This window comes from Aquila chrysaetos, chromosome 6, assembly GCF_900496995.4.
Source record: "Aquila chrysaetos chrysaetos chromosome 6, bAquChr1.4, whole genome shotgun sequence".
Taxonomy (NCBI): Eukaryota; Metazoa; Chordata; class Aves; order Accipitriformes; family Accipitridae; genus Aquila; species Aquila chrysaetos.
The window spans coordinates 5,530,993-5,548,197 of record NC_044009.1 but is presented as its reverse complement, the minus strand read 5'-3'; the positions used below and the strand labels follow the sequence as shown (position 1 = coordinate 5,548,197).

The window sequence follows — 17,205 nt, the reverse complement described above, 5'->3', positions numbered from 1 at the left end:
TCTACTTATTTCCCAGATTTCCCATTCAGAGTCTTTCCCTTAAGATGGCTTATCCCATGTTCCTGTCTGAAGGCAGATGAGATGAGCATTCATAGTAATGATAAAAGACTTGATGGTTTGGCTGTAATTTTTTTTTAAAAGAAGGAGTTGATCTGGATAGCAGCGATTTGTCCAGGCAACGATGCACTTACACTAGTTGCCTGGAAGCAGAGAACTAGATTTTACAATACCAGATGTTTGGGGGGGGGGGGGGGGAGCAGAGAGTTAATTGGTCACAGGTTTTATAGCTAAGAGCTTGCTAATTTAAAATCTACAGTGACAGAGTTATTCTTTCACTGGTAGCTGGTTAAATTAGCCTTAACGTGCAGTTTCCACCAGCTACATGTCACTAAGATGGTCTCACCATGGATGCCCCAAGCTGGCGTCCTTATTTGCAGTCTGAGCAAAAGTACCAAGTAACGAATGGATGTGGAAACGTCTGTTGTTCTTCGCTTATCCTGCAATCTGTATAGCCTGGCCATACGAACGATGCAGGAGATGAAGTTGCTGCTACCATTCCCATTGACTTGTACCTTTCAATACAGTGCCAGTTAAACTTTTGGAGGCTTCCTTCAATGATCGCCACCTTCTCTTAAAGGGTTGTCACTGGAAGGGCCAGATACGGCAAAAACAGCATTCATCACTTTTAATACCTGCTTATCAGCCAGAAAAAAAAATAATTCTACAACAGTCAAATAGATGACTGTTTCTTCAGTCTCCTAGACAAGGATGCAAGCTGCTCTGGATTCTCAGGCCCCAGGCACTGCATGTCACAAATCATGCCTCTTTTTAAGAGGATGGCAGTTTCAGCATGAAGAGAGGCAAAAAAAAAAAAAAAAAAAAGTATGTTTTAGTTGCAAGCTATAATTTCCAATTACACTCACAGTTCTGCACCTGGTGAGAAATTCTTGCCTCCAACCTTGTCTGTGTTGCGTGTTGATACTGGAGATTGTGGTTTGATTCTGGAAATAGCAAGCAGAGAAGAAAAAAAAGTTAATAGATATAATGAGGTCGAGTCCTTGATGTCAGCTTGATCCTAGGGGATGTGAGCACTAGCCAGTTATGCTGGCCCTGTGAAGGAAAGTGGAAGATAGATGAGGGCTCTTTATTTACTAGGGGCATCATGTGATTTTTGAGACCCAAGGGAAAGCTGTAGAACTAGTATTTTCTCTCAGAGTCCACTGGCTAGTGATGATGAGAATTAGCCCCATTGAACATCTGTCCATCTGTCTTTCTAAGTGCACTCATCGTAATATGTAGGCTCATTACAGTGAGGGATGTTGCAGTCTCCTGGCCAAAGTCCATCCTGTTTCTATAAATTCCCCCCCTTGCAGTTTTAATCACGCATGGGATCTTCCTTCACTTCCTGCCTGACTTTGGCAATTGTACTGTATTACAAGAGCCTGGACAGGGGTAAACAGTACACATGTACCAGTTTTTAGCATGCTTAAACTCTTATACCACTTCAACCCCAGTGAACTACAGTAACACACCTCAGTCCTTGGATTGGAACAAGCCAGCTCCTCTGGTAATAAAGTCCGATTTGAGGACAACAGGACTAGAGATTAACTAAGCAGGAGGAGAAATGGTGAGAGTAGCAAAACAGAGAAGCAACAGTTAGCATGTGGACAATATCAAGTATACCAGAGCAGCAATTAGAGGCAAGGTAGGATATGCTGAAAATTGAGGAAGTGATGTCTAGCAGGCATCAGCCAGCCCACGATCCCAGAGTTCAGGCTTACTTAGAGCTTGAGGGATGAGCTGCTGGGTGGGAACAGTTGCAGCATTGTGTCTTGGCAAATACAGAGCTCGCCAGGATTGTTAGGAGATGAAGAGAGACCTGGCTGTCAGCGATACCGCTCTTTGCTTTTTCTCCTCAGGGAATACCATCACTATGCCAACTGCCTCAGGGGCCAAAAAGCGTTTCTGGATTATTGAGGACATGTCCCCGTTTGGCAAGCGCCGCAAGACCGCATCCTCACGCAAGATGCTGGATGAAGGGATGATGCTGGAGGGATTTCGGCGCTATGACCTCTACGAGGACTGCAAGGACTCCAGCTGCCAATTCTCTCTCAAGGTTACCCACTACCACTGCACGCGGGAGAATTGTGGCTACAAGTTCTGTGGCCGTACCCACATGTATAAGCACGCCCAGCATCATGATCGTGTTGACAACCTGGTATTGGATGATTTCAAACGCTTCAAGTCTTCACTGAGTTGCAACTTCCCAGACTGTCAGTTCTCTGGCAATAGCACACACTTCCACTGTCTGCGTTGTGGCTTCCGCTGCACTGACAGCACTAAGGTGACAGCCCACCGTAAGCACCACGGCAAGCAGGACGTCATCAGTGCTGCTGGCTTCTGCCAGTTCAGCTCAAGCGTGGACTGCGAGGTGCCTGACTGCAAGTACAAACTCAAGTGCTCCCACTTCCATTGCACCTACCCTGGCTGTAAACACACAGTGGTGGGCATGTCACAGATGGACTCGCACAAGCGCAAACATGAGAAGCAGGAGCGAGGGGAGCTTCCTGCCATTTCTCCTGGCCCCGAGGGCCTTGCCCACTCCACTCTCGAGTATGACATCCAGAACTCTTCCATCAACCTGGACAGTTCCCTCAACCTCAGCACTGACAACAACAGCTCCCTCTTCTTCCTGCAGAATGCGGCTGGTGTAGGCCTCAATGATTCCCTGGACCTCAGCAAGAAGCAGTCAGAAGTCACTGAAGGTCCATCACCGAGCAGAGCTGGGACCGCACCTCAGGAGAGGGGGGCGGTGGCATCTGGCTCTGGTGATGTGGAGGACGAGGATGACTCTTCCCAAGAGGATGAAGAGGATGATGAGGAAGAGATGAATGAAGAAGAAGAGGATGATGAAGAGGAGGAGGATGATGATGACGATGAGGAGGATGATGAAGAGGAAGACTTGAACACGGATTCTGAAGAATCGCTGCCTGACCCTGAGGGCCTGGCCACTAAAGAAGATGGAGAACCAGAGGAGGCTGCTTCTTCCACAGACCATGGCGATGCTTCCAGGCCACAGGGCGAGCCAGCCCTTAGTCCAGCCCCAACTCCTGCTCCAGCTGCTGCCCCAGCCTCTACTGTTGCTCCAGCAGCTTCTCCTTAATCTTAGAGGCAACAGCGGCAGTGGTTTGGTTTTGCTCTTAACACAGAATTACTAAGAGGACCCCATATGAGGCAAGAACAAAGATTGGGATGGCAAGTGAAAAACAAACTCCGTGCCACACACATGAGAGAGAGAGAGAGAGAGAGAGAGAGGAAGGAAGGAAACCCATGCTCCTCCACAGGCCCCGTAAGAGAGACAGGTTCGCAGCAGGACTGGTGCTGCATCACTTCATTCTGCAGATCACAGACCATGGGGGCAGGATGCAGCAAAAACCACCCTTTTATATGGACATGAACCTTGAGGGTACCAGCTGCTTTCTCTTGCTCCCTGCATGGTGCGTGGGGCCTGTGCCCATCTGGGGACCCTTTGTTATGGGCGGGGCTCTATCCCCCCATTTTTCTTTCTGGCTTTTATTTTTCCATGTTTTCAGTTGTACGATATTAATAATAATCTCCACTTCTTGGAGGGGGGTGGGTGGGAACAACAGGTAATGAATTTTAGAAATATATATTTGTGTGTGTGTCTCTGTATAAATGTACACACACACACACATATATAAAATTCAAGGAATTGGTGTCACAAAGACAACTAGCTCAGCTTTTGCCAGTGGGAAGGAGGGGGTGAGGGATGCGTGCTCTCTCTCTCTCCACCCCTCCCCCCCTTCTTTCTCCAGCATTACATGAATGGCATCAGACAGCAAGGGTGGGAGTGGGTATTTATTGTCACATAAATGAGGACGCATTAATGAATGAGCAGGGGTGGGAATGGGACACTCCTCTGTTCTTCCAGATCCTTTTTACTATTAATGGTAATAATTTTGAATGCTATTTATATTGTGAAACTTTCTCAGTCTACACTTTCTCTGTAGGACACCTCTCCTCATCCCTGCTGTTCTGCCTGTAGGGTTTTAGCTGAAGTAACTCGGGAAGAACACAGCAGGCAGTTAAAGGGTCTGTCACACTGGAGGACTGGGGTTAATCACCCATCCAGTTCCATCTCATCCCAACCCCCAGGTGCTTCCTCTCTGTTGAGGGTGAGGCGTTTTTGTGGTGCTTCAGTATCCCCATCTCAGGAGGTTGTGAGCTGACACTCTGTCCCGCGGTGCAGCACAAGGAGCACCGTGCTCACGCAAGAGCGTCCTAGCCATTAAAGCAGCCTTGAAAATACTACTTGCTCTCTGACCCAAGCAGTTGTACAATGACAGGTATGTCCCCAAGCCCTCGTCCCCAGCCTTTCACTGGGGATGGGCAAGTCTGTCTTTCTGCATGGACTGATGTAGAGCTCTGGTGACATCTGGGAGAGGGTGAAGGCACCACTGAAGAGGGAGGGGAAGGCAGGCAAACATGCAGGATCCCACTGTGGGATGTCCTCCTCAGACTGGGGGTCTCTTTTGCTCAGCACTGGGGTGGGGAGGGGGGAACGACACTGTTCTGCAGTACCTGTGTAGCTATTGGCCCAGTCACGGGTTTTGCAGCTACAAAACATGAAGCTGCTGCAACCTACGCAGCACACAGAACTCAAAGGTGGGGAGAGATGCTAGCTGAGACCAGGACGTAGTCCAGCTAAGAATTAATGCATTTCTGGGTCCATGCTGATAAATTTTGACAAGTAGGGCTAATAGCTTGGGCACTGCATAAGCAAATCAACTATACTGTGTTGAGACCTGCCACCTCCAGAAGCTTGGCCTTTCCCCTGGTTACAAGCTCTTCCCTGCTCTCTTTTCCTATCCCAGTCTGGGAGCACACACTACAGGATACTGTCCTGGACTCTGACAGGTGAGACAGTAGCTGTTTGACCCCAGAGCCTCACCTGAGTCTGAGAGGGAGGGCTTGTCTACATACACCTGGGCTCCAGAAGGACTAGCCATATAAATTAATTCTGATAGTAGTTATTTCAGTGCCAGTTTGTAAGTATACCAGCCTAGCAAAAGGTTCCTTGTGTCTAAAGTTTGTCCCTTTTTAAAAAAAAAAAAAAAAATTTTTTTCCTAACATCATGCAGGCACCCCCCCCCCCCCCCAACTCCATAAGCACTTCAGCTCCAAGGGATCCCCATAATTTGTTTTCACCCTGAACAGATAAAGGCCTCAAGAAGTTTAGGTTCCTCTTTTTTTCTTTAATTATTTCCCTAAGGAACTGGTACAGATCAGGTCTGATTTATAAACAAGCAGCTCAGCTGTGTAAATGTGGGGACAGAATGTTCAGATAGTGTTTCAAAAGGAAAGGCAAAAAAAAAAAAAAAAAGTTGTACAGTATTTTTCCTGTAAAGGTTATTACTATATATAGAACAAAAGAGAAACCACCAATGCCAGGGGGATGAAGGGGGTCACCTGCCTTCTGGATAGCCCTTAGATACCATACCGTTAATTGTGTGCAATTTTTTTTTTTTTCTCTTTTTCTTTTTTTTTTTTTTTCTCCTTCAATGTAGTGTTTGTTTGTAGGGGGTGGCAGGGGAGGGGGGGGGCCTTAATGCTACGGTTTGAGGCTGACTTCACACTCCTGGCACTGACCGAGCTGCACGATTCCGAATTCTAACTTGAATTTTGTAGAGATGAAACAAATGAAAACAAAACAAATGAAATATTATTATTACTAGTTTGTAGTTTATTTAATTCTTTGGAGTTCTTTTCCTCTATCAGCTATTTGTGTGGCTTTTATTTTTATAGGGGTTTTTTTGTTTGTTTGTTTGTTTTTGTTTTGTATATCCCCTGCCCTCGACTGTGTGTTTTCTAGCACAACCCAATTCTTGAATATAATGAAGCTCACGTTCCTGGGGCAGAGTGAGGGAATGAGGCCCTGGAATTTCTAGAAATGGGATGGGGCAAAAAGATTTTACTTTCATGGCATTTGCTGCAGGTTCTGTACTTGTACATTTTTCCCATATTCAACTACTTAGATAGTATGGTGATGGGCTCCAAGAGGAATCCTTGGATGTAACACAAGCCACATCTTGCAAAACAGATGTGTTTATTTTGTACCACTGAAATCAACGTGATGTATATCAGTGACTTTTGTGGGAGCAGGATCGAGCCTACTGCCTTCAATACAACATCCTGCAAGGTTTACACAAAACCTGCCGTGAGCATTGTTAACACTGAAGGCAAGCGGGGAGTCTGGTTTCAGTGGCAAGGCACGGGGCTCACTTGGGCCACTTGTTTCCATTCAGGATAGACAGGCCATTTCCCTGCTGTTAGGAGCTGGGAACGTGCACCGTGACATAGTGTTTTTACCTCTCCCCTTTCATATCTCACCAGACTCCACTGACTGAATCACTGCACAACAGTGGGAGAAAGCAGAAGTGTGTGGAGAAAAGGGGTAAAAGATCTACCAGTAGCTCTGCTAACGCTGGCCCACTTGGGTTGGCGTTGCACGTAATTCATCATCCCAGGAGGCAGCTTTAGGCAGGTGCGGCCAGTGCAACTGCACGAGGATCTGCGCTGGAACGGGGCCCTGTTTCGCATGTCCTTCTGTGCGGCTAAGCGTGCCAGAAGGGCCTGTGTTTATCTATGCACACCATTTTCTCCCCCAAGGCACCCTACTTCTCCCTAACATCTCAGCCTTTCTCCCAAACTTTTATCACCTCTTCTCCGGGAGCTGGCGCAGGGAATGAGACTTCTTTCCCAACAGGCTACTGCTAAATGCGACACCCGAGCAGGGCCTGACCCCCCCAGAAGGTCAGATACCCTCACAGGACAGTGGCCACTCTGCCCTTCCAGACAGGGCCACCCAGCAGGCTGGCCCTACCCCCAGAGTGCGTCTTACTCAACCTTCTCCAAGTCTTGTTTCTGTAAATCTCTTACTATGTCTCTATTCGCAACAACAACAACAAAAAGTCAAGAAAGTTAAACCCACCTTTTTATTCTGCCATGTTAAGGCTTTACTTCAGCAAAACTCTTAAGCAGATGCTTTCTGAACGGGCACAGGTTTAAGCCCGTGCTTAAGTGCTTTTTCTGAACAAAGGCCTCAACGGCACAAAGATCCCTATTACAGCGAGGTGTTTTTTTCACTTCAAGCTATCATATCAATAGGACTGTTAATACAATACTATTGAAATATGTGCTTAAAAGAATGACCAGAGAAAGAGAGGGAGATTCAACTAACGGTATGAGGAGGGGGAAAGAGGAGAGAGGAAATGGAACTGTTCTGTCCAAAACAAGATAAAAACCAAACAAAATAAACCTTGAGATGGACCCTCCTGATTCTGCTACCATTCACTGCTGAAGAGCAAAAAAAATGAAATAAAAACTATTGACTAGATTGTTCATTCTAGCCACAAACTCAACTGGATTAAAGTCTGCGTGGAAGGAATTTTGTAAAGAAAAAAAAAAAAATTAAAAAAAAATTTTCCAATGTAGCAAAAAAAAAAAAAAAAACAAACCAACTTTAAAAAAACAAAAATAAAAAAAAAAAAAAGACAAAGAGGGAGGATTCTAGCCTTTTGTAATATCCATATTGCACACTAGGACTATAAGCCATTGCTAGCTCATTTTGAATTTTAAATGTGTAATTTTTTTTGTTTTGTTGTTGTTTTTTTTTTCTTTCCGTGGGGGAGGGGGGGAAATAAATGCTTGAACCACCAATGCTCTTTTTAATGTTTTATAAATATGTATGTGTATATATATAAATATAAAAATAATATGTATGCACATATATATGTGTGTGTGTATATATCTATATGTATATACATATATATAGATATATAGATATATATATAGGTTTTGAGACAAAAATGCAGAAAGTGAAAAAAAAAACACCCTAAACAGGATGGTGTGCTCTGATTTACTTGAATCTGGTCTCTTCAGCACCTGCGTTATTAAGAACTGAATATTTTTCCACTTGAATTTAGTGCTATTAGAAATTTAATATATGTGTTTTATTTATTTGATTTTTTTTTTGCATGACTGATGCAAGGTTTGACATTTTCACTCAATAAAAACTGGAAAAAAAACCCCAAAGTTTTAAGTGATCAAGTTGTCTTCTTGATTGAGGAGGTGTTTTATTTTTTTAAGAGCTAACAAGTCCTGGAGCAGTTCGGGTCTTTTAAAGCACTGCAGTCCTAGTACTGGCCCTGCACCTGCTTTAACAGCCACTGTTTTAACACTAGTATTAAGGTGGTAAGTAAGTGCCATAGGAACCAAAGTTCTCTTTATATGGACTCTGGCCTCAAGCTTTTTAAGCAGCCCTGTAGTTTTATTTATTTGAAGCGCTCATCAGTGCCCCTGACAGAAGTGATGCTCGCATCTCCACGATTTGCTAAAGTGGGACCTGGAATTAGACGTGACTGCTCACGTTTTGACTTTTCCCTTCCTACTTTGGCCTGCAAACTCGGGGTGGTGGATTGGGATCCATGGTGGAACTGTGCTTGCTGTAACCCACTTGAAACTTTACAATGACATTCAAAGTCCACTAAATCAATAGATGTTTGGCTATCACCCTAGCAAAAGAGACAAGGAGCATGAATGAAGCATCCTGTCTGCATAGAAGGGGTGGCGGCTAATAAATCTACTGATCTCCACTAAAATGCAATGTTGAAGCCATATACTTTGACAGAACATAAAGCTGCATGCCACGCATCAAAGATCTGAAAGAAAGCATTCCTTACCTGGCCATTCCATAGCTTTTTCCTGCTGCAGAAAGTTGTATACGCCATGCGCTTGCCAAGTACGGCAACTGCCATCTGGGATGAGAAAGTCTTTCAGGGAAGAGGGTGTCCTGACAGCCACAGTGCGACGCAACACTGCCTCAGTACAACTGATCCAGCAGTCATGAGTGCTGACTGTAAAGGAACAATAGATTAGATAAAACCACTGCACGCTCAATACAGCTTGTCCCCACCATTCTCCTATCCAAGACTCATCCCAGGCCTGGGCACTTCCACACCGGAGGTGGGTCTAGAACAGGCTTTCATCAGCAGCATCCTTGCTCTGAACGAGGCAGATGGGGACAGGCAGTAGATGCCATTTTACAAGAAAGCAAGCAAGTGACTTTGGGGAAAAAAAAAAAAAAAAAAGCATTTACAGCACTTCACGTGCTCTAAAGCAATTGCTCTCGTGGTACCTGCCAGGTACCAACTTGCCCCTCAGTGGAAGACCTTTACAGGCACACATCCTAGCAGTCCTTGTGGGAATTGGTACATGGAGCAGGACGTAACTCTGCACAAGAGCTACCTCTGTGTTGACCCCCACGCCCTCCACCCCGCCCAAAGCTGTTCTTTCACCAGTGAGGCACGAAGACCGCACACAGCCCAGCACACGCCCAGCTGCCTTCCTGATAAGGCCAGGCTTGAGTGCCCTGGAAATGCAACTGGTTCTGGCAGGTATCGGGGTGTCTGCGTATTCACCCTCTCAGTCTCAGTCACAGCCTCTGCAGTGTCGGGTGAACTGCTCCTACGCACTGGCCTGGCATGAAGCACTGCTCTGATGCCCATCCTGCCAACGTGCTGTTGGGGATGGGGGGAAAGAGCAATGTCAAAGTTTTTGTTTTACCCAAGGAAAGCAGAAAATCCCTCCTGTGTGGCTCTTCCCCTACCATCTCAAAGTAGCTGGGTCTTTGCACCTTTCTGCCACCCGTCAGAGAGCCCAGGAGCAGCAAAGCAGCGCTTGCCAAGCCTGATGCATTGGCAGCAGCTGCCTCCTTATTAACAGAGAGGATTAGACTCCTCTCCCTTTCAAAGCCCCCTCGTTGCTCTGCTGCAGCTCCCAGCCATCCTGTTTTCAGATGTCATTATCTGAACACACTCCTAATCCGACCTTGGAGCACAGAGGTTTGTTCTCACTGGAGCTCTGCCCACAGCACATGGGATATTTACATGACTTTGTTTCCGGGGCGGCGGGGACAGGGGACATGAATGACACGACTCACTGCTTGAAAGCTCTTGCTTGAAAGCTTCTTGGAACTTGCCTCCTTTCTGTGGAACTCTGACTGCACTTCATGACTAAGTCATGGGAGAAGCTGCAAGCTGAACAAATCAAAGCCTCGCTATTGCATTCATTCCAAACCCTTGCAACTGGTGACACTGCAGCTCTGCATCCAGCCCCTGCAGTTGGTGAGCCATGGAAAGCAGCAGACACCTAGCAAGGCTGCTTGTTCTAACGTCAGGACAAAAACTGGACCGTTGCTGCTGCTATTATACTTTGATTACATCAAGCGTACCCCTGTAACAGCATTTTTTTTGTGAGTGCAGGACCCTAGAGTTACACGCATAACCACGAAAACTACACTGCCTGTTCTACATAAAACACTGGATATCCACTTTTCAGCACACTACCAAGTCTTCTGCAGCACCCACCAGCATAGGCACCCACAGTGGGAGTATCCCTTGTCATCAGCCCAAACATAGACAGAGGAGCACTGCTCTCCCCTCTCCAAACAATTCAAGACTTTAAACCAATAGAGGCAGCAAAACTTCAATTGCCTCAAACATAAACGAGCAGCATTCAAGGTATTCTAGGACACAAAATGGGAGACCAGATGGTTCTGCTGCTGCTTCCAATCATCCTGGGTTTTGGATGTCATTAACCAAACATGCCTAGTCCAGCCTTAGCACATGGAGACCTGTCCTTGCTGGAGCCATAAGGGCCAACAAGGACAGAAATAAAGAGAGCAGATTATCAGTGTTGGCCAAAAATGAAGGTAATAGCCATCACGGTGGCTCAGAAAGATGATCATCGCTATTCATCCAAGTGCTTCTCACAGACACTCTAGTAAGGGTTTTTTTTAGAGATTACTAGGAAAATAATACCTCGGGTTACACCTCTCCTTATGTCCCAGACCTACAAGTAACAGTTTTTGTACTGTGGTAGGCATTCATTTAATTTGCAGGAATCTTTCTTACAAGCTTTTATCAGCTCCAAACTTAACTCCCCTTTAGTCAAGCGGCCATCTCACAGGGAGCTGTGAAGACCAGAACGCAGAGCAGTCGGTGTAGGGCAGTCAGCGGTCATCCCTGAGCCACACCATCAGGTGTGCAGAGCTGGTGCACATGCCCAGCGAAATACTCCTCATAGCTTGCTCAGCTGAGTACAGAACGCAGTAAAGCATGTCTGACTCTGGGAGGATATTTACTCTAGTAGCACAATGCCTCCTACACCCAGACAGAAGGAAATTCAGAATTCTGATGCTTACTGGTACAGAGGAAAAGCAGCTGTTACGACGCACAACACATACTGGGCATAACTTACAGTTTGCAAGGACCAATGCTCAACACTGGCTTCCTAAGGCATAATGACATTTAAAAAAGAGCTGGAGACTTGCTAGGGAAATAGGTCTGTTAAATAAGCCCATCTTTATACCTCCAGATTAGAGAATCAAATTTGGAACCGAGCAAGATTTTAGCATAGAAGAGCAGTGGCCAAGTCCCTGGGTCTAAGTGTGGCCGAGATGCCCACAGGAGCCCAGTTGCAGGGGAATCCATAGGGCAGGGAAGGGGAACGACACGTGCTGCTGCAGCTTTAGAAAAACCTACTGTTGAGAAACTAGGGCATGCCTCTGATCGGGTGGCAGGACTGGAGACTCCTAGCTCTCTTAGAAGACTATCAAGAGTTATTCTAACACATCCTCCTCCCTGTAACAGGACAAGAGGCCAGAAGTAGAAATTTTGACAGAACACAGACACAAAAGGGGAAAAAACATTCACACAATGGAAAAAAAAAAAATAATCGAGCCAGCTTTTTGTACTGTCCATGTTGCTCAGGTATGGGAGTTAAGACAGAAACCAGCCATTACCAGATAACAACTAGTTAATAGATAATAAATGCTTTGAGACTTCCTGGAAAAAATATTTTCACTGGGCATTGGGTATAATAACACAAAGGAAGAGAGAAATATTGTGACACAGAAGTGAACAAGAGAGTGTGGACCAAATGTTTAAAGCTAAGACCTTCACTTGACCTCCAAAATTTCCTTCACAGTTCTACACAAGCCATTTCCAAGAAGTAAGGTTCTGAACCAACAATCCTTCCGAACCAACAGACTGCATCAACTGCTTGTGTCACAGCTGAGTTTTGCATTTGCACTTCTGGGCTGTTGCACACAGGCAAAATATTGTGTTCATAAACCTATGGGTGCCTTTTCTGAAGACCATGGGAAGCCCTTTTAAAGAAGAAGCTCTTGGGAAAAGGGAAGGAGAGGAGCTATAACCAAATATCCTCCCCCCGCCCCCCCTCAATCTGCATGCAATCTGCATAGAAGACAAGCTTTCAAACCGGACAATAAAATCTCACATCATCTTCAAGGGGAACATGAACTTTAAAGACTTCTCTGAAAGTCAATGAGCAGCTTGTACCTATTCCAAACAAAAAAAAGCATGTAGATTGTTGGGATTTTTTTTTGGCGTTTCACATACGCGCATGCACACACACGAATAAATAAATAATTCCTGTCTTTCTCTACAAATCAAGGCAGAACTTAGTTTAATATCACCAAACTTGGAAAAAGTGAGAGCATGCATGAATATATCTGTACACAAGACTTGCACATGCATAGCTACAGCAAAATATACAGGTTTGCCTAATACTTTCGTGGGGACAAGGAAAGCATGCCAGTTTCAGTGAAAGCATGCACTAGCATGTGAAGGAATTGCATGTGTGATATTTACAATACCTGGTATATTTTATGGGTACCTATAAAAGGTAAGGATAGGCAAGAGGCTTTTGAGTCCCTCTGCTGCAGACACTGTTATGTGGAAATCCAAGATTCAGAGAGGAAGCCCCCACTTTTTGGGTCTCTGCTGTCTTGAACAAACTTGACCAGTACCTGAAAGCTGACAACACCTAACTCTGGAAGCAGCAGTCTCTAGCAAAGGGGTGAGGGCAAAGAGGGGAGAAAGACACTGTACAGCATTTGTAGGTACAATAGATGTTAGAAGGGATGACGAGTTCTTTGTGCCAGCCCTGGGCCAAGAAGTGGGCTCACTGGAGTCCCTAACACGCATCTTCCCTTACAAGGGCCAAGCGTTTGCTCAGAAGATAGGAACACGGCCCCTCGAGAGGCAGATTCCTTCATCTTACCCAGGGGGAGGCAGGGTGCTCTGGCCCCTAGTCCTGCTCTTGCCCCTGAAGTGCCCCAGACCCATCCTGGCTGAGGAGGGGTGGCCAACAGAGGCAGCTTCCCTCCTTCCTTTTGCTCTTTTTTGGCAGGGAAACTCTTAAACAAACAAATGAAGAAACACTGAGGATTTAAGTAAACAGACAAAGATTTATCTGACAGGCAGACTGAGCCTTTCCCTGCCCCCTTCCCTTCCCACAGGGCAGGGCGCTGCCTTGTGCTCTTGCTGCGAAGCCAGTTACCAACAGCATTTGCCCCAAGCCCTTGCTGTCACCGGCAGCCCCTAGGACCCTCCTGTGATCCCAGGCCACAGCCAAGCTCTGCCTAAACGTCAGAGGTCTACAGTCGGAGACATTAAAGATGATAAAACAAAGCCATTTGGTCTGTGGCCAAAGCAAGTTAGAGAGCCCCTCACGGGGAAGCAAGCTCGTTCGTTCAGCCACCAGGCACTAACCCTGCAAGTCACGCCTCAGCTAGAGCCAGTTGCGCCTACAAGATGGAAGGGAACCAGCTCTGGCCTGTGGCTGGTGGTGGCACCGTATCTACCTGCCTGTGCCCTGCACCGAGGCTGCTAACACAGCCACCTGTGCAGAGGTGGTTCCCTGCCGCTGACACAGCTGCAGCCCCTCCCCGTCCCCTCTGCAGAACTACAGAGGGGACACCCACTGCCAGGGGCATTCACTACGCTTCTCTACACTTCTCTATTTGACACGAATTAGCACACTCTGCCTGTGGTTTTTTAGAGTTGGGGAAAAAAGGTAAGAAACAGATGCAATAGTGTGATGTTCCAGTTTCAGTCGAAACACCAGGCTGCACCCAGCTCATTCTGGGGAACAGAAGAGACTGCGAAGCAAGAGGGAGCCTCAACCTCCATCTCGCACCCAAAACTTGCTGGCTGCTGCAGTGGAAGCGTTGATATTACTGTACAGCAATGCACAGACACAAAAAACATACAAGTAAGAAGGCAAATAGGCATGAAGAGATGAAATCTACTGTTGATACTGTAAGAGGGCAGGAAGCAAAGAATAGTTCATCTACACAGGAAAGCTGCAGCAATTTAGCACACAAGTCTTTTGTGCATGCACGTATCAGTTGAAACTGTTTAAGTAAAGCAAATCTGTTCAAAGAGACGGAATAATGTCCACCCAAGAATTTGCTCTGGTTTAATTAAATCAGTTAAAGAAATTAATTTTAAAGAGGTATTACTCTAGCTCCACACAGATAAAGCCTCAGTACTAGCTTACAGAAGCAGAGGGATAAAGTTGGAAGCAGTCTGTTTCTGAAGTGTAAGAAAAAGGAAAGAGCATTAGACATTAGGAGACAGGCACGCATGATGGAAGACTGAAAAACCAACAACAGGGATGCTGTACAAAACAGACATGCCAAGCAGACAAAGTGACTGAGAGACAGACAAGCAGGCTGGCAAAGTGACAGACACAAAAAGAGGCAACAAATAAACCAGTTGTACTTCTAGTTCCTCTGAATCAGCCCTATCCAGCCAATCACCTTCTCACTCAGGAGACACAGTCCTAAAGAAAAGCAAGTATTTTACCTAAACCAGAAAAAAATATGTCAAATCCCCCCCCACCCATCTTCAGGCACGTTCTTGCAGCCAGCATCATAAAACATCTCTTATTATTTGCGTAAATATAGAAAAAAAAATCCTGAAGGGTTAAATCCTTTAGCAGATGCAGAAAAGAAGGGCTTGGTGGGAAAACAGGGGTGTTCCAAGATGCTCCATATTGTAAGTAACCCCTGAGCAGTCCTTGCAAAGCATTTGGGGAGATTTTTAGTCTGAAAGACACTTTACAAAAATAAATTGTAATTGAGTTTAATAATCTTCCCCTTTTCAGAAAGGGCCTGACAGATGCTGCCTAGTGCTCACTTCTGCCCCATTTCAAATATTTTTACCTTATTTGGATGAAATATATTATTTTTCTAATGAAAGGAGGTTGGTTTTTTTTTTTTTTTTTTTTTCCAAAGAGCTGGTTTTCCCTTCGTCCAGCTGGTGCCTTTATTAGGTTAGTGCTTGCTCCCTTTTGGGGATGGGATTGTTTTTTTCCCTGAGCTGGGAGAGACCATGCCAGCCCCTCAATCTACAAGTGCGCAGTTCAGAGCTTCTGCTGCACAGCAAGTGGAGGAGTTGGGCCCTGCTCTCCATTTTCCCTCTTCCCTGATACCCCAAAATTCACCTTAGGTATATTTCCATTATTTTGTTTCATTTTTTGAGAGCGTACATAGTGGTGAGAGCCAGCCTTTCATCAGCATAATAGGTGGACACAGTTCTAAAAGTGCCTACAGAGGCTGACTCTGAGGAAGCAGCATAGTCTGGGGATAAGATGATAAAAGAGAAAATGAAGAAAGCTGGAAGCTCTCTCCTGTACCCTTAGGTAAATAATTTGCTATATTTCACCTCCCAGCATCCCTTTATTTATGTTTTCAATCCCTGGAGGCCAAGCCCCTCTCTTGATTTGCACTTGCATACAACCCAATGGCATGAGAGGTCAAGTCCAGCCTGGAAGACTCTCAGCTCAAGATGAACATCAGTTTTTGGTGTGCAGGGTCACCACCATGTACAATTTGTGCTTAACATAAAGCACCACCACACAGAAGGGACTTTCCAAAGCTTCCTGTTGTCAAAACCTTTGGGAAACACATGCTCCACAACCTGCTAGTCAAGCAAGGAGACCTTAACACAACAGGTCTGCAACAAAAAGCTACTCTGGACCTGCTGTCTAGCCTTTGTTTTCCCCAAGCATGGCACTGCCCCACCAAAGGAAAAGCAAAGGCAGCCGCCATTTCTCTAGCACACACTGCAAATGAAAGCAACGGAGTAGACGCAGACTGGGTTTTTCCACAGGCTCCCTCCCTGCCCCAGGCAGCAGCCCAGCATATACCATGCTTCCTTCCACCAGTATACATCAGAATAGACCTTCTGGCAACCCTTCTAACAAACCCCAGACCAGGGTGAGGTAGCTACTGGAAATGCAGCCAGTTCCCCCGCTCTATTGAAGACAAAATCAAGAGAGAACATAGTTATTAAAAAGCACTTACTTGCCAGAAGAACCTGAGTTGCAATAAGCAAAGGCCAGATCTAAAATGTCTACCTGCAGGCCAGGGCAAGCTGGCTAACTGACCAACGCAGGCTGCTCCAGGATGGTAGGGCAGTTCCCCTCACACAGCTGTGCAGTCCAGGCTATCAGGGGACAGTGGCTACAGCTGTGTGGTGTGCTGCAGCCTTGCAGTGCTCTCACTCCAAAGCACAGCCAGCAACGGGGGCTGGGGCTCTTGCTCCAGGGCACAGCAGTTCATGGGGTTTGGGGTTTTTGTGCAAGCTGCAGGACCTAGCATGAAACCTGGTTCCCAAAGTTGGCTTTCTCTTCAACTTGTCTTTGTCACATCTCTGTATTTACCAGCCAGTAATTTTTTACCATCACATGGGGAAACTGAGGCACACTTATAAGTAAAATACTTTGCAAAGCATCATGCAGCAAAGCAGAAAGATCACAAGGGATCCTACAGTCCATCCTCTTCCTTCTGATCCCACACAGTTAGGTTACACTCCCAACACACAAAAGGCAAAAAAAAAACCCCAAACCTTCCTGCTTCTGACAAAGATACACGTAGGACTTAATTGTCACATCTGGCGGTGAGGAAGGCTGGACAGAGATGATCAGGAGACATCTCTCTTAACCCTTTCCCACATCATCACATTTTTTGAGTTCCCCACATTTCTCTTGCAGCTATTGAAAAGGGAGCTTTTATATCCTCAAATTACTGGAAAGCACCAGCCTGATACTGTTTCCTCTAGGAGAGACAGCACAGGCTCACACGGTTTCACTGAAGTGTGCTCAAATGACACTGTTCAGAGGAAGCTCCCTTCACCTGCTTTCTATATGCTGTCAAGGACCTATAGAAACCATGTTACAAACCCACTGAACTCACCAACCCGGGTGTTGTTATTCTTCTTCCTGTGTCAAAACAAAGGCTGATTACACAGT

General features: G+C 45.9%; 1 protein-coding gene and 1 long non-coding RNA gene across 19 annotated transcripts in view; one reads left to right on the top strand and one right to left on the bottom strand.

Moving 5' to 3' along the window:
• The window catches only part of CASZ1 (castor zinc finger 1), a 212,556-nt gene extending 205,044 nt beyond the window's left edge, over positions 1-7,512 (top strand). For all 17 annotated transcript variants that reach the window (XM_030017677.2, XM_030017671.2, XM_030017674.2 and 14 more), the window contains one exon: positions 1,920-7,512. In XM_030017677.2, the coding sequence (XP_029873537.1) occupies positions 1,920-3,163 (1,244 nt within the window). In that variant the 3' untranslated portion in view covers positions 3,164-7,512. The remainder of the gene's footprint in view (positions 1-1,919) is intronic.
• The window catches only part of LOC115342759, a 30,612-nt gene extending 20,303 nt beyond the window's left edge, over positions 1-10,309 (bottom strand). For both annotated transcript variants that reach the window (XR_005932662.1, XR_003923891.2), the window contains exons 1-2: positions 8,763-10,309; positions 924-1,001 (exon numbers count right to left, since the gene is read on the bottom strand). This is a non-coding gene — a long non-coding RNA (uncharacterized LOC115342759). The remainder of the gene's footprint in view (positions 1-923; positions 1,002-8,762) is intronic.
• Positions 10,310-17,205: the final 6,896 nt, after the last annotated feature.